We start from the raw sequence: 23698 nt of genomic DNA, 5'->3' as shown, positions 1-23698 counted from the left end.
GGGTAAATTGGAGTGTAAATATTATAATAAGACAAAGTGTGCGATTATGTGCATGTCACTTGGGATTGTATAATGGGGATGTTATGGGTTTTCTCATTTTTAACTCAGTCACATATTCATTAGAATATAATAATAATAATAATAATAATAATACATTATTGCATCCTCTCATGGTGTGGAATGGATTCCACTGGACAATAATGTAATTTCCATGTTTTATCCAATTATGTACACAAGAGCATGAACATCAGTATAAAATAGATAAAGTTCTGGATAATTTAAACAATAATTCATCAAATAAATTCAGGGCATACTTAAAAAAAATGGATGGAATATTTCTGAAATGTATATTATAAAAAAGAAATATAATCCTTTCCTTCACTGAAAACAGTTTGTACTTTACACCTGACTGCCAATCAACAGGAACCTGCCTTTGTCGTTCAGAATATGAAAGTTATTCACACACGCTGGCTAAATAATTTCCATATCTGGCAGACATGACCTCTGACATGACCCAGCAACACCTGGGCCTACGTGCTAAAGTAAACCACTAAAACGACACAATAGGGAAGGAAGTGAGGCAGGCCCATGGAGGAAATCTTTCATGACACATGAAAGATTTCCTCCCACTGCCTGCATGGCAAGCATCTGGGAGAAGTGGAAGCCTGTGGCTGGTGTCTTTATGACTTGGTGTTTCACTGAACTGATTGATGTTCAGGGCCATTAGATGTGTCTTAGTTGAACATACGAACAAACCTCTCTTCGCTAAAGGTTGGCTTTTGTCAAGACACTTATCCCAGATGCACATATAAAGTATTAATGTATAAATTAGTATGACATTCAAATACTTAAATGTGGTACCAATACCTCAAAATTGTACTGAAGTAGAGTACATGAGGAAATGTACAGAGTGACTTTCCGCCTCTGAATATAACCACTGGCTGTGCCGTACCGTTGGGTAACAATAATGATGATGATGCTGGGAGAATAAATCCAGCTGGGCTGCTGACTCATGAAAGAATAACGACAACACCTCTAAACATAATGTGGACCAGTCAAAACTGATCTCCACCAAGACTCCAAACCTCCTTTTTTAAAATGTAAACAGCGACCCCTGCTGACAGTTTCCCTTTAGGACACTTGGTTCCATTTCAGGACTGGGAGGAAGTGAATAAACCCCTTAGGAAAAACAGGCCGTAACCCACCAAGCTTCTTGTCAGTTGTGAAAAAAATACTGATATTTTGTTTTTATTCTCTATCTATTCTTTATATATCTTTATGTCTCTGACATTGCTGAGCAGCAGAAGCTACAGCAACCCTTGATGTAAGACAACACCATTCACACTGACATCACTGTCAGTGTGTATTTGCTTTATTTGTGAAAGTGCCACACCTGTTTCAACATGACTGACAGGGGTGTGTTGATAATTGCCACCTTTAGAGAGCAGTGCAACACGCTTTCTAGCTTGCTTGAGTTATGTTTTGATATCCTCGCTCCTATTGAAGGTGCTTGTTAATAGTTTAGAGGTGTACGTGCTGCTAACAAAGTCTAAATGTGTCCAACATTGTCCACAGAAACCATAGTCATTTTAAGCCCTTTATTCACAGTAATAAAATGGATAGCACAATTTAAAGAGGAATAAACACATGTAGATTTTAGTTTGGATTTGGCAAGAACTTTATTTATGAAGCTCCTCTGTTTTAAGATGAATACTGTTTAATGTGCCATACGCATTATCGTATTGTAAACAGATGTGACAACATGTAACCTTCAGTCTCAGGTAGACATGTTGTTGATATTGGACAGGATCTTCTTTTACCATAATTTGTATCGAATCAAATACTCTGGATATATTTGATATGGATCAAATATAACAAAAATGTTGGGATGTGTCATATCATCCACGCAGCTGTCGTAAGAGTTTTCAGAACTTACACCATCAGGTTTTTTCATATACATTTGTCCAACGGTTGATTTTCCTATCATTACCCGAGCCAAAAATATCACTTTTGTGTTTTGGCCCTGTAAACCTTGCGTTTCCCCGCCGTAAAGCGACAATGGATCCGTGCTGCTCACGCTGTATTGGTCCGCATATGATGCATGTTTAGCAAAATATATTCCTAAATAAAAACAAAGAAAGTCAGATTAGTCAGATCAACATTTACAGTTATATTGTAGTATAATGTTGTCATTTAGTTTACCTCTGCCATATACGCCTTCTTTAGCTAACCGTAAATCAAAGTTATTCTTGCAAATGCTTTCAACATTTCTGATTTGGGTCCCATGAAAGAGTCTTTTCTCTTGAATTTTCTTGACACCTTGGTTTCTCATTAACTGCTTCTTTTTCCTTTGACATAAATAAACAGAAGGTTTTGATTACAAATATGGATAACGATGATGGAGATGGAGAAAGACAAACTTAAAGACATACTTACAGACAATACATGTCCCATAAATCCATATTCTGTATCCTGCTGATTGATACAATGGATCTGTCCAACAGCCCATCTGTCTTCACATATTTTGCCACAGTCTGATACTCAGCGCTGACTTCACTCAGCAAGATTAACTGTAAATGATATAAAAAATACACATTTAACAAAATACTAGGTCTAAAGAATATATAAATTGTAGTGTTTAATGTTACACACATGCTACACGTGTAAGTACATTTGTTATCCTAGAATTATGCTTTTATCATATTGTGGTATTTGTTTAAATTTATCTTGTGGCAGTATTCTCTAAGTTATTGAGCTTAAAGTTTTGATTTATGCATCGATGGTGCAAAACAATTGAAAAACAAAAAGGTTCTCTCTTTTTTTAGTCAAAATAGTAAACATTACTTGCCCTGAAAGATAAATGCCAAGTGAAGTTTGTAACCCATTTTTTGCAATATTTTTTCCTTATCTAAACAAAAATGCCAATGTGAACTAGAAAGTACATACAATAATAGAAAGTAAGTAAAACATAACTGGTAATACAATTTAAGATATTGGTTCAAGTCAAAGACATGTTTTCATACAACATAATGCCTTGAATGTTCAGCTGATTTAGAGGACAGCGAGCTTGCTCATGTTATTGTTTGCAATAATTAAATGGTGTTATTTGTTACTCAAGTCACTGCGCCTTACTTCAGAAAGGACAGAATACAGCCACATTTTGAATGTGTGAGAATATACATATATTCAGTTTCTCACAAACTAATTGCTAAATATTTAAATGTTTCACAATTAACTCTACTGGCTCTAACTGGCTGTGTCTTCAAGGATGCCCGTTATCCAGTCATACACTTCCTTGCTTTACTGGATAGTTTTCAGTTTGTCACCTGGTATGGACAAGTGGGATCAACCCATTCCCAGAGAACAGGAGGAGCCATGAAGCAGCAGCAACTGTGGGAGGAAAGAGAAACTCAGTTCCACTGCACTTTCACTTTCATTACTGAAGAAACTAAACTATGACTCACTATTGAGAGTGTAAATCTTTTATTTTAATGTGTTTTAAACCTCACCTTCTTTCAATGTTGTATCCCCGTTTGATACATACTTGCCCTCCTGTCCTGGAATCAGTCCGTAACATTGCTGTTTAACAACACATAAGTCATGTCAGTTCTACACAGGTAAATGAGGAAACCAAAAAAGTAGTCAGATAGGCTACCTGAGAAATCAATCTCGATGTGACGATTGGATGACTGTCTTATTAACACCCCTGTTGAGTTTCTTCTGAAATATCTTTCAATATCCTCACTTCTAAGGGGGTTATCAGGGTCATCCTGCAGGACAGACAGAAGGTACCAACAGTTTAGTTATATCTATTCTGCTCCATATAGATGTGTGTATGGTAACATATACATTTGATGACCTAGATCATGTTAGACTTTGATTTTAAAATTAAGAATGTACCTCAAATCTGTGCCACCGTCCACAGTCTTCCAGGTAATACCAAAACAATGGGGTTTCTGATGTGTCCATGGGTTCCACTGCATCATTGTCCCCCATTATCTTGACGGAAATTAAATATATCACTAACAACTAAACGAATAAGTTTATTTAGGTACAACTGGCCTTCCTCTCTCTGACTTGCTCAGGTCACTATTACACAAGTTGACATTGGTGTTCCTCATACAGATGAGGTGCCATATATAGCCACACCCCTGAAGTAGGCTGGCTCTCCTCACTTAGAAGAAGACATTGTTACCAGCACAAAACAATTTCTCCAGTGAAACGTGTTCACAAATAAATAATTTCAAATGCTTACGTTGAAAAGTTTATTAGTTGTAACATGTGCAAGATACACACACACAGCTTCATACACCCTACACTCACACACATCTATAATGTTATGACTGGAGACATCTGTTTGCTTCCCTCACCTGCCTGTAGTTATGAGGAAATGCAAAGAGTTGCTTCAGATCCATCCTTGCACTGTTACGCCACCGTGTGGCCAATATGACAGAGTCATTTTGTTATTCTTCTTTCTCAAAAACACACATAATCATTTAATGGATTCAACAAATGTACACATCAAAGCAATATTACATTTTGTGGTTAATTATCATTACAGTACTATACATGTGCTGGCTACATTCATTTTTTTTTTTTTAAATAGATAAGTTACACCAGGTGCAAATAAAACCTGCTTATTCATAAATAAACATGTTAGCAGGTGGTGACATCACACTCCGATGGGTTAAAATGTGATGCTGATCTTGTTTTGGTTTGGAATGAACTTGGTTGCGAACGCATACAAAATCCAACCGCAGCCATTGTCAAGTCTTTTAAAGATTGAAGTCAATGGCCAAAAAAGTTACACAGAAACATATTGCTAAAGGACCACAAGTGAACAAGACATCACAACTGTATGTCACTGTGACACAAATAGAACACCTTTCATGGAAAGGGGGAAAAGTGCACTGATGCATGGTTTAAAAAAAATGTAGAGGTAGAAGCGTTTTTTTTTGTAATAAAAAAGAAAAATCCATGCCTACATAATACGTTGTACTACACATAGATGTTGACGCCACTAACTGACAGGTCAATGTGCTGAATGAGTGAGCAGGAACGTCTTGTGGTTTTTGGTTTTGTCATTTGGAATTATGTCTACATGACTTGTAAATAAGCTCATGCGTGGCACTGTGGATGTGGAGGGGCTGTGGCCGATGGCAGGACATCACCTATAACCTACAGGCTGCAAGTTCCACTCTTATTTTAAACAACTGTGCACAGATATTGAACAAGCAAGCACAGACGTATGCATTGAATAGAAAATTGCCACAAAGACCGATCTTCAGTCAGCATTTTCATCCTTTTTACGTCGTGGAAACATTCCAACCAGGGCCTGTCTTAGTATACAATAAACAGTACATAAACTATACACAAAGTCTTTATTGTCTTCTTGTTTTTTTTCTCCAAAGGCACTTTAGATGACCCATGCTCCAGTTAGGCACTGGATCTGACTGAAAGGAAAGGCAAATGTCCTTTAGCCGCCTCTTTTTCCAATTTTCATCCCGTCATCTGATTCTGTATCCGAAATATTTCCATGTTTGAGATCCAGCCTCTATAAATAAAAAACGTCTTTTTGTGAGGCTTCAGTAGAACTCAACCAGATACTCTGGGTAAATCTGATTGCTGTCAAAAATGACATAAATCTTTGGATTGGCCATATCATCCACACAACTGTCATAAAAGTTGGTGAAGCTGGCATCCTTGGACGGCGGTCTGCAGTACATCGGATGACCGACTGTGTATTCGCCAACAAGCACTCTGGTCAGGAACATGGTCTTGTAGGATGGCTCAGTCGCAAATATTGGTGGGGCGAGTCCATGTCTCTGCAGGGTGGTGTTGTGCTTCCCTGTGGTGTGACAGAATTTACTGGAATATTTGGCATCTCGGGCAAAGTAGCTTCCTGTGGGGATGGAAAATGAAATTAAAAGTTATAAATCAGACAAAAACAAAAGTGTGGCAAATTGTTTCATGATGTGAAATCACAACACAGACAGATCTACCTTTGCCGTAGACATCGCCATGGCTCCCTGTCAGACGCCAGTCAAAGTTAAATGTACATATAGCTTGCACGTTGCTGTGTCCTGTGCCGTGAAACAGCATTCGCTCCTCAATATCCAGCGTGCGCTTGACTTTTCGCAACTGTGTTTTCTTCCTTGGGGGAGAACCAATGAATGACAACATTAAACAGAGTACTGATCATCACTTTATGACATCAGACATGGCATTTCAATCTATTTAATGTTTCAGTGAAGGTGAGGATTCTCTAAATTGGGTTTAATTCTGTTGATTTACTTTAACAGAAGAAAAGCTTTGTTTCTGGTCGGGGCTGGAGAAAGTACTAAAGTGAATTCAGCATGACAGCAGAGTTCTCTTCTAACAAAGAAGTACTTTTAGGCATTCTGCTGTCCACTCACAACAATACAACAAGTATCTACCTGCAGAAGAATTCCCATAAGTCAATGTTCTGAACCCTCTGGATGGATTTGATTGGATGATCCATAGTCCTTTCATACAGTCTGGCGACTTCTTTAAACTCATAGGTGTCTCTTCCGAGTGGGATAAGCTGCACACAAACAATCACACAAGGGTAAAGTAGTCAAATGTAACACTAACAATAGTAGGACTGTTACTTTACTCACCTGATAGGGCTCATCAGTGTTTATTCTCTCCCAATGACATGGAACAGGCAAGGCAAGATTATCACATATGAACCTGACAATAAGTGAAAGAGAGATGAGAGGGTTTAGTAATCACATTCTTCCAGCAGTAAACTAAGTTAAGTTGCATTAATGTCATTACAGAAAAGCTTGCAATGAAGAAACCTTTTTCTAAGATATCTAACAAAAAAAATGTTCGGGGGTGTTTCAGCACCAAATCTTACCTGAAGCCAGTTGCAGAATGGAGGGAGCGTTTGATTGGCCGCTGCTTCCCTGTTGTTACATTTATCTGTCGCATCACTGGTGAGGTATTCAACAATGATTAGAGCCGCAGGAACTCACATTCAGGCACAATTTCTGTAACAGGATTAATCCTGACTGAAAATATTTTCCTACTAATCTTCACTACGTTCATGTCATAATTCTAAGGGCTTAATAGTCTCTGTCTGATTAAGAGGCTTCCGTTTAACTTTAACTAACTTGTTAACTAACTCATCATCATACCTGAGAAGTCCAGTCTGTAGGTGTACTTGGCTGTGTAGAATTCCATGACACCTCTCTGGTTTCTGCTGTAGCACTGCTCAATCTGAGCACTGGTCACAGAGCAGGCTGCACTGGGATCAATCTGACAGGGGAATTGAGAAATGTAAATTACTCTAATGGAGGGATGAAACAATTACTCGATTTATCGTTTGGTTAACCGCCAGAAAGTTAAATTGCAGTTTCTTAAGTAATTGAGTCATTGTTAAATATTTTTTTTAAGCAAAAAAGGCAAACATGTGTTACTTCCAGCTCCGTTGCTGTGAGCTTGTGCTGCTCATGTGATGGTATGTTATAGTTTAAGTGTCACAGGGCTGTGACAAAAGAAGTAATTTGAAGATGTCGCATTATGCTGATGGAAAGCATTATCACCACCAACCAACATGTTAGACAAACAATGGAGAAATGAATCTGCAGATCAACCAACATTATGTCCTAAGGCTAATTAATATCCTTGAGCACATGATGACATCCAACAGTCCAATATATAACCAAAAACATTTCACTTACAGGACAATAAAAGCAGTGAATTCTCAAATTTTAACAATCAAATGGTTGCCATTTTGACTGGTTGTCATTTTGACTTTAACAATTAATAGATTATGGACAGATCAATTAATTGAAAAACCATTGCAGCGCAGCTTTAATTTATATGCAGAGGTAATGGATGAATGGAAATGAACAATGTCATGGGGCTTGTCCGTCCTTGTATCGTGACGTGTGATAGCGTTACCTCAAACATATGCCAAACTCCACACTCAGCCAAGTAAAACCAGCACCAGTTGGGCTCTGAGGTGTCCATGTCCTCCGCCTCATTGGACTCCTCCTCTGACGACCTGATGGCTAACATAGCTAACTCAATCTGAAAAGAATAAGTGGAAAGACGCGAACACACTTAGGCAAATAGCAGCTAAAATAAATGAAGGTATTGGCAATAACGGTTGGCAAGGTGATGTTGTATTCGTGACACAAACTTAACTGCATGTGCATGTTCTAAGCCATGTTCATGAGAGAAAGTCACCCCAAAATCAAATTAAGATACACAGGAAACTGCCTTATCAAGCTAACGCTAGCTTTCATTAACGGCTTCGTGACTCGTGACTTAAGGGGTGTTTTACCGGTTTTCAGCCCGTCTCTAACTGGGTCCGTGTCCTTATCGCGATGTAAATCCGTTATGCATCATGAATCACAAAACATCACAGACTCCGATGGATGAGAATGGATAACTGACGCGACAGAACATTTTCGTCTTCCTGTGCGTTTGTTTACTTTTATTTCCGGGTTCGTCACGCAGAAAACGTCAATGCGTCAATATGATGTAACTCCTCCCCCTACAATGAGCAATGGTCCCTGATTTTGTCCTGTCAGGTAAAAAGTCTCCCTAGATAAGGCACCAAATTGGTTTATTAATTAAGAATACATTGTACATAGGTTATTATGGCATTAAAGGTTGTGCCTATGATAGAGTACAAAGATTGAAGAAATATTTAATAAAGATGAAATTATATGTTTAAAATGTTTCAGCCAGCAACTCAGACAAATGTAATAATTAAAACCAGACAACAGATGTGGAATAGTATTTTAATATAATATATAACGTTTTGTCAACTTATTTTTTACTCCCCTACTATAGTGCATATGAATTATAGTAAGTAATACAAAATGACTTTGCAGATTGAGAAATGACATACAAAGGCGCTCAGCTCATATGATGCACCAGATGCATACTCTTATAACAATCTAATAATAGTCAAATAACAGCTAAGCTAACTATTACAAAATATGTATTTGGGTTAAATAAATATGCAAAATACATGCATGAAGACTTTAGTTGGGAATGCCTATTTTACATTGTGGTGAGGGAGCGTCCAAGGACAGCTTGTTCTGCATGTGATGCAATAATGCGCGTGTGTTTGTGTGGTATCCATCAGGACACGCCCATCTTTACAGTAGAGATTTTCTTCAAACTTCGGTTTGTCAGTCTCGGGATTTAATTCAAGACGTCCACTGCAAGCCCACGAGTAAGTTGCGTGCATTCAAAACTATCTTAATAAGAAGCTAGACATATGTTCCTCAATATATTCTTACGGTGGCTTTTGCAATCACCAGCACAAGTGTGTCGAGTCAGTTTGCAGTTAACGGCATTGGGAGTTGGATGGTTTTGTCAGTAATTTGGCGGGGGGAAGGCTTTTAACTTAATAGACTGCCGTGTGAGTTATTGGGATAATTATAAAGACTACCAATTAAATTGTAAAGGCCTCTAGACGAGAGCCGGAGTGAACAGAACAAACAGGGTTTGCATTTCCTCTGCGTGTATCGTGTGTGCATACTATAGACGGAGAGACCATGACTGAGCACGCGGCCACAGGGACTCCTGCTGGAGGCTCGGGGCCAGATAAAGTGGAGGCTCCCCAGGCAAGGGTTCAGCCGAGGGGGAAATGGGCCAACAAGATGGAGTTCATGCTCTCCATGGCTGGAGAAATCATTGGTCTTGGGAATGTTTGGCGTTTTCCTTATCTGTGCTACAAAAATGGAGGAGGTGAGGGACCAGGTTTGATAATTGGTGGGGGGGTTATTGCTGGATGTAAGTGTATAAAAAAATGGAAGCTGAAAGTGTGTGTGTGTGTGTGTGTGTGTGTGTGTGTGTGTTTGTGTGTGTGTGTGTGTGTGTGTGTGTGTGTGTGTGTGTGTGTGTGTGTGTGTGTGCACACATGCATTTGAATGTCTGTACACCTGTGTATTAACATGTGTTAATTAATGAATGCATATGCAATGAACTGAGAGATGGTCAAACAGATCATGAGAGAGGAGGAGAGAGGAGGTACACGGTGTTCACTACACAAATGGTTTCCATTGTTGTCCACAGTGTCAGAAAACATTTCATAATATCCCATTTAGCTTCTGTATAGTTACCAATCTCAAAAGTATAATATTGTTTGGCTTTGGTTTCCTTGACAATTTCCCCAAGCAACATGGAAAATAGTGTAATCCCCTTGTAAATAACAAACAAGCCCTTTCATCCCATTTAGCTAGTTACACAATCAACCTTTAATATGTGTTGTAAAATACAAATATGTATTTATTTGTCTGTGTGCAGCGTGTCAATGTTTGTGGAAACCCTGCTTTACATCACATGCAAGTGACTCTTTTTAATAGATATGCATATTTGCAGGTGTCTTCTTCATCCCTTACTTTGTGTTCCTCTTCTTCTGTGGCGTCCCTGTGTTTTTCTTGGAGACGGCGTTGGGCCAGTACACCAGTGAGGGTGGGGTGACCGCCTGGAGGAAGATATGCCCCATGTTCGAGGGTAAAGACAAAGCTCGGACAGATCTTTGTCGAATTGTGGCCAAAAGAACATCTTGTTGATTGTAGCCAATAATGGTGGTTGCTTTTTCATACTATATGAAATGCTTCCAAATGAAAATAATGATAATAATTCAAGGAGAATATGTACGTACATGTATATCTCAGTGTTTGCGACACAGAACCAAATCAAGCGTTTTCTCCTTCAGGGTTGGGGATTGCGTCCCAAGTGATTGTGGCCTATCTGAACATCTACTACATCGTGGTGTTGGCCTGGGCCATCTTCTACCTGTATCACTCCTTTAAAAGCCCGTTGCCCTGGTCTACATGTGACAACTGGTGGAACACCGGTGAGTCATGCTTTGTGACGACTCAACACTTGCTTGTTTAGACACATCTGTATTGGATCCGCAGTGCGGTTATTGCTTTCTTACAGACTTGACAAAAAGAAAACGTGACACATTTTACATTTTGAAGCATGCAACATCCAACTCATCCTCATCTCTCTCTCCTCAACCTCTTAGATTTATGTCACAGTCGCTCCAGCGTCTTTGCTAACCCCCATTTGTTTCTACCTGGCTCAAACTGGTCATTCCTAAACAACATCACAACAACACCTGACGACTTTCAAAATGTCATTTACATGTAAGTTGCATCTTTATTGTCAAGTTTTACCTGCTGAACTATCACAATGTATAGGCAGATGCTATTAGCGCCCAGGTGTCTGTAGCTAACAATGCAATTTGCACCCGACCCGGGTACACATTAGATACTCTAAGTATATGTAGTCCACTGTAGGTTGTGCATATTTTTCTTCAACCTAATAGTTTTGTTCCCCTAAATGTAGCCAACGAAGCATTGTTTAGAATTACTATTACATTTTAAATCACCTTACTTGTATTTGTTTTAAAAATATATTTTCAGGAATGAAAGTGACCCATTCCTGGTTGGCAGGTCACCGGAGGAGGAGTTCTGGCTGTGAGAAACACACACACACTCTCACACACACACACACACACACACACACACACACACACACACACACACACACACACACACACACACACACACACATTGTATTTTTAAAACAAGACAAAAACGCCGATGGTAATTTCATACTTCCCAGTGTGCCTATCTGGAACATTCCTCAGCAATAGCTTCCAGTATGTCTGTCCTTGGATTTTCTCATTCTCAACAACCGTTCATCTGATCGGCTTCACATAAGGCGGGTGTTTTGCTGAGGACGCAAGGAAGCACAGTGCTGAGTGTGAAGTTGTTTGGATGAGGGGTTCTCGGGGAATCTGCAAGCTGCAACAGCCAAGGCCAAGCGATCGCCCCATTTCCAAACAGGCACTGCACTATTGTTGACTCATGAAACATGGCTGCTGCTCTTCACATGATAATCTCCTGATTTGTTTGGATTTAATTGGGAAATCACTCCGCTACATACCACAGCACTGCATGACCAGAACAATATGTGCTCTGTTCCCTGCAACTTCTATAATATAAACTGTAGCCATCCAAAATGAACCACGACAGATTTTCACATCTGTATTCATTCATTGATATGCTTGGTCCTTTTTGCTGTATTTGAAATTATTCCCATTCGAGTGAACCCACGAAAAGGAAATATAGCATTCGATGCGTTCATGGAGCATTGGGAGCAAACTGTGTTATCCTGCAGTGGGAGAAAGCTTATGAAAGAAGAAACAAAGTGGATTCAATTGCACATCTATACATCCATCAGTCTGCGTGTTATTTGCAGAGAATGCAGTTTCATAATATATGTGTTTACGTGTTGGATCTCTTCCCAACAGGAACCGTGTGTTAAGGATGTCAGATGACATGTCCCTGGGTGAAGTACACTGGGACCTGGCTGTGTGTCTCCTGCTTGCCTGGATTATTTGTTACTTCTGCATCTTTAAGGGAATCAAATGGACAGGAAAGGCGAGTACTACTTTTTTTTTTTTTTTTTCCACATACCCTGATATTAGGCTGCACACACATGGCTTCTTTAGCTCATCTCCCTTTCATTCTATCTACCTTCACACCAAGTATGTGATTGGTATGGATGTAATAAAAGATAATCAAATAAAACAAAGCTAGGGCATGCATTCATATTTGAACTCACGCACACACACACACACACACACAAAATATTGTCCTTTAATAGACTTCAGAGGAAACACAAGATGGACTCCCCTAAACATTCAACTTCAAACTAACTTTAATCTCTCTTTCCTCAGTCTCTTAGAATTCTGTCAGAGTTGCTTTTCCGTTTCTGACAACTCCCATTTGTTTAGTGCAGCGATGCCATTTCAGACCACATTATGGAGTCATCTTTGTTAAAGCAGTCAGTAAAACCTCTCAGTCCACAGTTTGTGTGGGTGCACTGTAAACATACACTTGAATTTCCTTTCTGACACAGTAAGCAATATTACTGCTCCAGTTGTTGACACAGGTGTCTTTGAAAGAAACTCTGGAAACTGTAATAATAAAAACGTACTTGCAGTTAACACAAGTAATCACAAAATCAACGAAGAGGGAAATCCTAAAGATCCTACCTGTCCAGCAACCAAAAGGCAGGCAGAAAACCTTTGTGGAGCTAAGAGCCAGAAATGTCTCTCATGAGTTGTTGGAGACCTAAAACAGAGCTAAAAGAGAGTGAATACTGGACTTGTATCTTCCAGGTGACCAAAATCTTGACACAAAATGATTTCTAGTGTTGCTTTATGTCTGCTGGATGTGTAAAAAACGCAGCACACGTTGAAGTTTGCCCTTAAAGCTTGTATATCAAACGTTTACGGTATTAATAATTCAAAGTTGTGTGTTAGTGTGCTTGCTTCCCAAAAAATCCCTTTATGCAGGGTAAATGAAAAGAGTGAGTGTTTGAGTGTACATATGCAAACTACTTTTTTTTAAATGTATTTTGTGTTTGCAGGTCGTGTACTTCACTGCTACATTCCCCTACCTAATGCTGTTCATCCTCTTCATCCGAGGAGTGACACTCCCAGGAGCCGGGGTCGGACTGACATACTACCTAACCCCTGACTTAAGCAGGCTCTCTGATCCACGTGTGAGAACTCAGTCATAATCCAACAATGGTTGCTTTTGAAATACAGCATTACAAACACAAATCACGGTATATACATCCTGTATTTGCTGAAGTGAACATGCAGAAAGAGGCATTAGAACTGAGAGCATCATCTCTCCCTTTATTGCTCAGACCTTCTCTCTCCGTCAGATTGCTCTTTGTTGTAACAGGATGAATACAGTACCCTGTTCTCTCCTCCCCCTTTCTTTCTGCCTTGAATCTGGTTTCCGGTCTCAAGACAGAGTCTTAACAAAAAAAACAAAAAAAGGATCATTTTTCAGTGAGAAATTTGTCAAAGAAAGCTTCCCCCTTGAGTATACAGTAACATCATCACACAGGAGTGGAAACTCACTTTTTGAGGGCATATTTACCTTCATAAAAAGTCAATATAACTATTTTCATCATTGTAAATTACAGATTTTATTTTAACATGAAGTAAGTATTACATTTTCACAACAGAGCTGTCATTCACTCAGCACAATTAAGTACTTTTTGAACTGGGAATTTAATAAAACCGAGGGTGGTCTGGATGCATGTTCTTGCACAATAACAGCCTCTGTTTCTGTCAGCAACCACGAGTAAAGAACTCTTTTATCACACAAAATAGATCATCAACCCTCTTACTTCCCCTCAAGCTGCTTCGTCTCTCACTCCATCTTCCTCTTGACAGTCCAGAGCAGCGGTTCAGGGGTCAAATGTAATAACCAGAGGGTTAACCGTCAGACACCCCCCTTGTCTTTGAGGAGGGGAGTCGCTTCCATGTGGATGTGCATGCATGCATGTTTGCATGAATTCTCTTGTGGGTGGTGAACTGAGGGGCACTTGTAAGAACATCTACTCATATAGAAAATCCCAAAATGTTTGGGTATAAATGCTTCCTGGACTCAAATAGAGTTGGTTTGAGGTGCTCTTTGATTAAGGATACATGGGGACAGGAAAAGCACAAAAGACCATTACAATATCTTTATTGTAACGGCATAGTCATTTGCGACCTAAAAACAAACTCCGACGTGTTTCAGCATTAAGGCTTCGTCGGTGACTCATAAAAAGTCTACTCAAACCCACCGTGGGAATCTTCGAATGCAATCGTGGAAGGAAGTAAAGGGAAAAACTGCGAAAATGTAAATTGCACAATTTTGAAGGCATGTGAAAGCAATTACGTGTCAGAAGGCAGAGGTATGTAATCCCACATGCTCTTAAAAACAGATCTGAAAACAGTTCTGTTTCTAATCAGTCCTGCTTGAGCATGCAAATGTTTCTGCTTGAACCGCAGAGGAAATCGTAAACACGTTCTGGTCTGCATCTGGCGCCTTTTTATGCTGCGCCTCCTGTTGTTGTGTGTGTGAATCTGTATCCAGAGCGGCAAAATCAAACGCATGCTTCTAAAGACGCAACAGTTTCATCTTTGTTTAGTGTCCGATTCACTGACTCACGGATAAGTCACTCCCACCATGGGGCCGGAGAAGGGACGCGTACACTTCTTGGGATCTTTAACTGGACGAGACCCTGCTGTTGTGCCTCTAATGTTAACCAGATGCAGAGCAAAGCCCTGCAGACAGACATTCATATTAACAAACCCGCCCACACCCCCAGTGCACACACATGTGGTGCACACTCACTATGGGCGACTGTGGCTCAGTGGTGAGCAGGGTCGTCCTTCAATGAGAAGATCGCCGGTTTGATCCCCGGTCGATGTGTCGTTGGGCAAGACACTTAACCCCAAATTGCTCCTGTAGCTGTGCCTACAGTGTGTGGATGTTAGTTAGTCTTAGTGGGCAGATGGCACCGGTGTGAATGGGTGAATGATGACAAGTAGTGTTAAAGAGCTTTGAGTGGCCGGAAGACTAGAAAAGCGCTTTACAAGTACAGTCCATTTAGTGTCATAAATGGACAGAGGCAGGGACAAAAACATAATGTTGTATATAATGTACATTCCAACACTCAATCACAGAAATGGCCACATACTGTAATTAACACTGGCGCAAAGCCATTTGTCATTGTACAGCTCTGATTATGTGTTTTGACCCGCCAAGTTATTTTGTTATTGCTCTGTAAGGAAAAAAGTTGATGGAAAACATATATCCGGGTTATGTCAACAATGTCGGCCCTCTGAAATGTTTCAGAAATCAATTTCCTTCCCTCTCTAGGTATGGCACGATGCAGGGACTCAGGTGTTCTTCTCCTACGCCGTGTGTCAGGGAGTACTGACGGCTCTGGGGAGCTACAACAAGTACAACAATGACTGCTACAGGTCAGTGTCCTCGCACACGGCACACAGTCACATTGACAGTTTCACATTCATGTGCTCCTTGACAGTGCGGGCTTTTCTTCTTGGTATGTTGTAGGGATTGCTTGACACTATGTTGCCTGAACAGTGCCACCAGTATCTTTGCTGGTTTTGTTGTGTTCTCAGTGCTGGGATTCATGGCCCATGACATGGGCCTATCGATTGAGGAAGTTGTTTCTGCCGGTGAGTTCTTTCCTCCCTTTCTGCATCTGCATCTTTCATTTGACTGTTGTATTTATATTTCATGCAATTAATACATATCTTTGAATCTCAAATCTTCATATTTGAGAAGCTAGCAACAACAATTGTTTTGCTTAAAAATGTATTACATTGTTCAATCATCAAAATAGTTGCCAATTGCATTGTGGCTCTCCAGTAATTCTGGCAGTGGCAACAAAAATCAACAATGTCCACAAGATGGCATCTTAAGTTGACACACAGTTGAAACATTTTTACTTGAACATTCCCAAGGTTAGAAAATACTGATGTCCACCTTCTTTTTAATCCTGTTTTGGATAACAAGTTCTTAAGCGTAGGTTATGTATAGTTATGTTGAAATAATGATTCCCAAATTGGGGATCTGGACCCCTCAAAGGGTCACAAGAAAAACGTGAGGGCTCACAAGATATTTCTCTTCCACGGAATTCTGTTTATGTTCGCTCTCATGTGTTGATTAATGCATTCATGTGCTTTCTGCAGGTCCTGGTCTGGTGTTTTTGGCATATCCACGGGCTCTGTCATTACTGCCTGGCTCATCCTTCTGGGCCGTGCTCTTCTTCCTCATGATCCTCTTCCTGGGCCTGGACAGTCAGGTATTGCATGTAATGCAGTGTTTGAGCATCATGTTATATTGCCTCCTCTGCTAATCCGTTTCTGTGCCCACAGTTTGTGTGTGTGGAGAGCATGGCCACGGCCCTCACTGACATGTTCCCACGTCACCTGAGGAGGCGGGGCGGCAGAGAGCTGCTCACCCTGGTCATCGCTGTTGTCTGTTTCCTATTGGGGCTGCCGCTCATCAGTGAGGTAAGCCGCAGAGACACTTGTGAGAGTAAGATACTTTTTATTTAGCACAATAATCAGGCAATGTTTGTATTTTTGTACCAAATACCTTTAAAGTAGCAGCTATTATTTCTGTTTACTGATAATTGTCAAATATCAGAATGCTAGCATTCTAAATTAAGACAACGGACATTGTGAACATACCTGCTAAACATGAGCATGTTATCATTATGCTCACAGCTTTTGGACAGCCTCACACAACTGCTAGTATGGCTGTAAACATGTCCGCTTTTTAATTAACAAACAAACTCAAACAAAGCATAATCTTGCAGTTTTTTTTCTTTTTTCATCCATTTTCAAAAAGTGGGCATAAGAAGGCAATAGGGAATTGTGAAGTGTTGACAGAATATACACTATATGCAACACTTAATATTATATTTACACCAGCAATTAAATGGTTTGATTTCATAATGTATGACACATATGGGATGTCGTGCTTCTTTATTGGCACCACTGTCACACAGGAAATAGCTGAACTGATAGTCAGAAACAAAACCCAGCTTGTTCCTTGATGTGTTTTTCTGCTCATGTTTCAGGGAGGGGTCGTCCTCTTCCAGCTCATTGACAGCTATGGTGTCAGTGGAATCAGTCTCCTCTTCATAGCCTCTTTTGAGACTATTGTCATTGCCTGGGTGTATGGTAAGTCACGCCATTGGTGAACTGCTGCTGGGCTGTTTCTCAAAACACACATTATTTACTCACTTCAAAATATTTCTGAAGACCTAAATATGCCACCATAAGGAACTTTATTGCATTTCTTTGGGCTTGTGCAATTCCGACAGCAGCATTTGTTTCATCAGTGTAATAAACTTCCTGCTACAACATCTGTAAGAAATCAGCATCTGATGGCCACAGTTGTATTTTCATCCTGAGAAAGAGTGATGGGATTGAATATAACAGGATCTCTGGCCAACTCTCTGCCAACAGCATCAACAACTCATTTGGGACAAAAACATTTATCAATTAACAGATATGTTTTCTTTGTAGTAGACATTACAATCTCACAGAGACTCTTATTCTTGTTTTCTTCTAGTTTGACTCAAGCACACTCGATGACAGTGGTCTAACTGAACACCCAGCTACATTATTGTTATAGTACAGAGAACAATCAGAACATGAGACATTTCTCTGTGTTTTCATAATCACCTTTGATTTAACAATTTAGCTAATGGATGACAGAAACAGCACCTCAGTGGTTGTTTGTGGACTTTATCTTAGACCAGAAGGATGAGCGCTCCATCTACTGGACTGAAACCGAAAGCAACACCTGAAACTCTCTGAAGGCCATTTCTTTTGTGGATGTTCAGTTCCTGTGTCTTGCTGCCATTTTTCCTCCCTATCTATTTAACTGCAACATTTAATTAATGTTTCAACGGTTATCTCTTTTCCTCAAACGTGTCAAAGGATCTGTTCATTGCCGACACCGCAAATATGAATCTTCCTTTTCCGTATCTCCGTCTTCCTCTGCCATCCTTCTGGATAAATCTTCTGAGCTCTCACCACTTCCCACACCTTCATTATCGGCCGCATTACTGGCTAAATTACAACATGTGGGTGGGGAATTCGTCTCTTCTCATATTGTTCTCCGAGCATCTGTATTGCACACGTGTCTCAAAACAAGCCATTTTCTTTCAAGAAACTGAAGGCATATTCCTCAGTGCTTACACAAACATACTGACCATGTTTGTGTAAACTGATGCAGACTGAGATATCGATCCGTTTCTGCAGCTGCTTCCTCATCCTCGCTTTGAGTTGTTTAGCCATTCGTCGGGCCTCTCTTCCTCCTCTGAGTGCCTGTGTTAAATGTGCACAAACTTCCTCACCCGAATTTAAATGAGCCACTTTCCTCCTCCGCGTAGATGCAGTTAGCTTGATGACTGTATCATTTTTTTTTGCCGTGTCTGCTTTTCTTAAATCTGCTCAAACACTTACTCTGCTATTGTGCATTTGTAAAAAGGAATCTGTGGATGATGCTCCATCAGCCAGGTCATGTTTTTTTTTTCTCCTCCTCTTTGCTCGTAAGGTAGAAATAGCATAAAAGGTATTTAAAAAAAAAAAGGTCAGGTTCTTTTCACTACTGGTCAAACACACATTATAGAGTCAACAGAAAAAATACCACAAAGCTTACTACCTAAGTAAGCCTTTACCTTTTGATGCCCTTTGATTGACTAACACCTCTCTTCCATGACTTTGCAGGTGCGGACCGTTTCTACGACAACATCGAGGACATGATCGGGTACAAGCCGTTTCCCGTGCTGAAGTACTGCTGGATGTTCATCACGCCGCTCATCTGTGGGGTGAGACACTCACACCTGTGTCACAGCTCTCTCACTTTGTGTCTCTGCGTTAATGTCTATTTCCTCTCATGCTTTCATATATATTCATGAAGTTCTACCGTATAGTACTTCAGAGCACAGATCTTCAGCTGCCTCTTATCTCTGTTTCTTGTTTCCCTTCTCTCCTGGCCTTTCTCTCTCTGCGGAGTGTTTCACATATTTCATTTTGCCACATCAGTAGTTATGCTTGAGCTCACTTATGGCAAAGAGGAGGTGAGATTGCTGCTTTCACCTGAAAAGGTTGACTCATCTGTTTCTGAAACACACTTTACTGCACGATCGGGTACGAGATCAGAAAGTACAGCAGTCACATTCATTCGTAACGGGAATCAGTAGTCAGTTAGAGTAGCATATTGGTGTTTTTGTATGTTTAGGCCGCACATATCACTTACAATTTAGGACACATCACTTTTCACCTCTTTTTGCATTTTGAAACTTCCTCTATGATTTTCAACGCTTCAGGTTGCATTTATTTTGCAGGTTTAAATGTTGCACAAAATCATTTTGATACATAATCCTGTCAGTTTTACATTTGCCAATTTGCTCTTTCTTGTTTATGCCCACTGTTTGTTTTCCATGGTTTTGGGAACTCATTGCCGTACAACATTTAAAACATGGAAAAACACGGGCACTGCCCTGAAACTAACTCCACCTGTGAAGTTAAGAGAAAGTTATGTAATAAATTAAGTTATATAATGATTATTGAACTATTAGCAGAAGCTACACCATTGCACGTTGGAGAATAGTTCAGTAATTGCATGCCCCTATTTATCTTAATGAAAATGTTTTTAACCATAATTTCTTTACCAGTTGATTCATTTTAGAGAGAATTAGATGTTATTCACTTACTGACCGTTTTCATTCCTTTCTATTGGTTATGATTTGTTTCTCTGGCACAACAAAGCCCACGGCTACACTTGTGCTACAGCTAAGTCTGTTTTACTTCTTGTCCCCTAGGTTACACTACTGTATGAACTGGCGCTCTCAAATGACTTCATTGTGTATGGTTATGTAGTCGGCACCAAGGGCAGCATTTTGGGCTCGCTCCTTATCATGACTCCACTGATGTGTATCCCAGTATTTATTTTCGTCACACTGTGCAAGGTGGGTGAATTTGGTCAATTTCAAATATGTCTTTTATTTGTATTTTCCCCAGATCTTAATTGTTTTACTGTAATCAGTGTTTGACTACCTTTCATAACATTACGTTTTAATTTCATATCCCTCCTAAACCTCAGAATTCCAAAAACATGACTACGCCGTCGAGCGATCTGCGTCAGGCCCGACCGCACAAGCCAATTCTCACGCTGTGTAAATGCGTCATCTTCAAGGCACAGGTGCAGCCGTACAGCCATGTGGAGGAGGATGTGGCGATGGGTGAACCCGGTGTGGTTTGATGGCGGCACGCTGTGGTGCATAGATGTCATCATCGAATGGTTCAAATTCAAAAAAGTGTTTTCACATTTCACAAGTATTCAGGGATAGTTATATTTTTTGTTGTGTTTTATACAAGTCTTGATTTTAACAAAAATAAAAGTATAATGGAAAAGTCCCATACAATGTACATTTTTCTAAACTATAATCCTATATTGAAAGTGGTTTAAAAGAATACTTCACCGACAAAGCCTTTCACTCCTATAATACTCACAATGGCCAGTTAAAAGTATTTTAAGTAAGTTTTTATTCCAGTAATTCTTCATCCTCATTAAAACATGACTGTTCAGTCAGACATTTGGATGTGATATGCTAGCAAAGGCTAATGTAGCTTTGAGCTGCTAGCCTCCCGTCGAGATGAGGAGCGGACTACAGACTCTGGTTAGTTCATTTCTTTCTTTACGATTATTTTCATTTTTTAACCTGTAGTCTTCATATCCATAACTTGAGGACATTCATCAGAAAGTTTTAAACAACTTTTCTCACATAGACAGTAGTACTCCTAAAGCCCCTTTAACATAATTTAATGTGTAAAAAAAGATGAATTTGCCCCTTAAAAACATGCATCTGGAGAATTTAGTCATTACCATGTTTCACCCACTATTGCAAATTGTTTGTCATCTAATGTATAATGCAGTCAAAACTATTTTATCTGACAATGTTGAGCCAAATCAATGCAAAATCTGATTATGCGTTGCTGAATTAGTTTTACTGCAATGGTGCTATCATATCCATATCCATTGTTTGTACACTGCTAAGTTTACTTTTGTTTTCATGGATATATCTATCAATTCATGATATATGTTACAATAGTGATGAAGCTCATTAATCTCATTAAACATATCCCTATGCTTAATATGCTGGTGCCGTGTGTCTCTTTTCATTCTGTCCATATTGATTCATGACCAGTGAGGATAAACATTCAATACAAGTTCAGGATAATCAGCTTGACAGGTCAGTGAACAAATCTCATGTTTTCTTTTTACGTAGCAAGAAAACTAAAATATTACACAGTTGTGTGTGTCTTTCTACCTGTTTTTCCCCCATACATGCTAAACATTAAATAACCGGTGGTTGTGTGTACGTGTGATTTCACAGTATGTGTAATTGATAAACATGAACTTGCTCCATCACAACGCCAAGTTCAGTCATCTGTGTGATCGAAACCGGCATTCAATTAACAAACAATTCCGGTCAGTTGCCTCCCGCCTCTCCTCACCCCTCGAGTGCCTCCAGACGGCAGCAGATGGCCCTCAGTCCTGAAAAAGTGAGTCCCTGAAAGCTTAAAAGCCAATCATTGGGTCAAGTGTGTCTTAGAATTGACATTGGTTTACGTTTGTCTGCTTCAGATACAAATCAACAAATTGAAGCTATCAGATGTTCTTCAAGTGACAGAAAACAGCGAAAGGGAAAGGTCGTGACCCCGTTTTGTCCATTGATGGCTCTGTGCTTAAATTAGAAGCTGAAGGTGGACATGTAAATATGTTCACAAGTGGTATTTACAATTGGAGCATCTACTCATCGATCTTTACATAACTATTAAACCAGCTGCAGCAGAGAGCCGGAGTGGAAAGCCCGAACCAATTACGTAGGTACCAACAACTGGAGATATCTTTGTCATACAAACACAGAATGATGAGTACATTAAGGACAGAGGGACATTATTAGCTTTCATGGAAGCAGCAATAAAATGAGACCATTCTTTCTTTTTATATAAAGGGTATTAAAAAAAAGTGATGAATAAATACATGTAGATTTGTATTAATGTTCTTACCTTCTTTGCTTTCGTAGCAATTATGTAGCTGGTACTGCAGCTACATAATATATATATATATATATATATATATATATATATATATATATATATATATATATATATATATATATATATATATTTATTAAAAATAAAAAAAACTCGGACTGAAAATAACAACGTTTGAATTAAATTTAGAAATGCAAAACATTTGCAATGTCAACCACTTCACCAGCTCTTATCACCTGGATGATCTGACCATGCTGGGATATTACATTAAGTTATTTATGCTGCATTAAGACTGCATCAGACATAAAGAAGATGTAAAAAATTAACATATTTCAAGACTAGGGAGACATTTCTTCTACAAAGTTAAATGGGGGAAGATTATATGGTTTGAATCCACAATATGAAGGGAACTGGTAAATAGGGAGCCTCAAGTTGCAAAGTATATTCCTTGAAAATTCTCAATAACTCAGAGCAGTATGGCATTTACGTTTGTTTTGTGTATTAATTTTGGGAAGGTTACAGTGTCCTCGTCTGTCCATACGTACATGTATGTGATGTTTTGTGTGCTGCAATTTTTTTTGTCACATGCTTCATCTCTGTAATCTAATTTACAGGTATTTCATTTTTCATTCTCGATACACCAACTCTTCCACCACAGACATCATTTTTTTGTCGTCATTTTTTCTCATCAATATTCCAACTTTTTCAGACTTCAAGTATCCGACTTGTGTGGAACATTTCTCACTGAATACATATTGGGGAGCGACATTGCCGGGCGGACATGGATCATTCTGTGACGCATTTAAGGCCATCGAGCCCTTCCCATACACCACCATCAACGTTTAATGAAACTTTTGATCGAGCAACAATTCCCACGGGGCAAGAAGTGAGAAAAGGAAGAGAAAGAACCGTCTGACCTTATCTTTCAGTCAACTACTAAGATGAAGACAACACTGAATGCATCACGGTAACAGATTGTAAAAGTTCGAATAACGCAGATTGTGTTTCTGCTCGATTGCTTTTTCGGTGACAATGTCTTGATGTGATTTATTGTGGGGCATATTAAGGACAATGACTTTGCTTTTAACAAGGTCAGCAGGATTCGATACACGTGGAGTGATAAAACATGATGCAGGGGTAATTGAAGGATCGCAGCATGAAATGGGGAATGAGGTGGTTGATAGATCTCCAGGGAGAAATAGTTCCCTCTGCAGTGACGCCAAT

General features: G+C 39.6%; 3 protein-coding genes across 3 annotated transcripts; 1 reads left to right on the top strand and 2 right to left on the bottom strand.

The window, feature by feature from the left end:
* Positions 1 to 1816: 1816 nt before the first annotated feature.
* Positions 1817 to 3996, bottom strand: LOC306752350 (protein mono-ADP-ribosyltransferase PARP11-like; the record flags this gene model as incomplete). Its single annotated transcript, XM_079236101.1, has 7 exons — positions 1817 to 2121; positions 2203 to 2348; positions 2437 to 2570; positions 3327 to 3390; positions 3545 to 3557; positions 3656 to 3770; positions 3901 to 3996. 7 exons carry the CDS (start codon positions 3994 to 3996, stop codon positions 1817 to 1819), a joined length of 873 nt encoding a protein of 290 aa, XP_079092227.1.
* A 320-nt stretch (positions 3997 to 4316) lies between these two features.
* LOC306752476 (protein mono-ADP-ribosyltransferase PARP11-like) lies at positions 4317 to 8409 on the bottom strand. Its single transcript, XM_079236238.1, has 8 exons — positions 8318 to 8409; positions 7933 to 8061; positions 7164 to 7284; positions 6884 to 6959; positions 6642 to 6714; positions 6438 to 6565; positions 6003 to 6154; positions 4317 to 5902 (listed from the first exon to the last, which is right to left on the bottom strand). The coding sequence occupies exons 2-8, from the start codon at positions 8047 to 8049 to the stop codon at positions 5586 to 5588; spliced, it is 984 nt and encodes a 327-aa protein (XP_079092364.1). The 5' UTR covers positions 8050 to 8061; positions 8318 to 8409; the 3' UTR covers positions 4317 to 5585.
* Positions 8410 to 9545: 1136 nt separating this feature from the next.
* LOC306752349 (sodium- and chloride-dependent betaine transporter-like) lies at positions 9546 to 21568 on the top strand (the record flags this gene model as incomplete). Its single annotated transcript, XM_079236100.1, has 15 exons — positions 9546 to 9738; positions 10372 to 10506; positions 10712 to 10852; positions 11027 to 11147; positions 11457 to 11480; positions 12320 to 12449; positions 13444 to 13578; positions 15744 to 15847; positions 15942 to 16066; positions 16583 to 16695; positions 16769 to 16906; positions 17479 to 17581; positions 19139 to 19239; positions 20236 to 20382; positions 20517 to 21568. The coding sequence occupies 15 exons, from the start codon at positions 9546 to 9548 to the stop codon at positions 20673 to 20675; spliced, it is 1869 nt and encodes a 622-aa protein (XP_079092226.1). The 3' UTR covers positions 20676 to 21568.
* Positions 21569 to 23698: the final 2130 nt, after the last annotated feature.

The sequence above is a fragment of the Taurulus bubalis genome (genome assembly GCF_910589615.1).
Source record: "Taurulus bubalis genome assembly, chromosome: 20".
Taxonomy (NCBI): Eukaryota; Metazoa; Chordata; class Actinopteri; order Perciformes; family Cottidae; genus Taurulus; species Taurulus bubalis.
The sequence above is the reverse complement of the archived record's forward strand: the minus strand, read 5'-3'. Positions and strand labels throughout refer to the sequence as shown.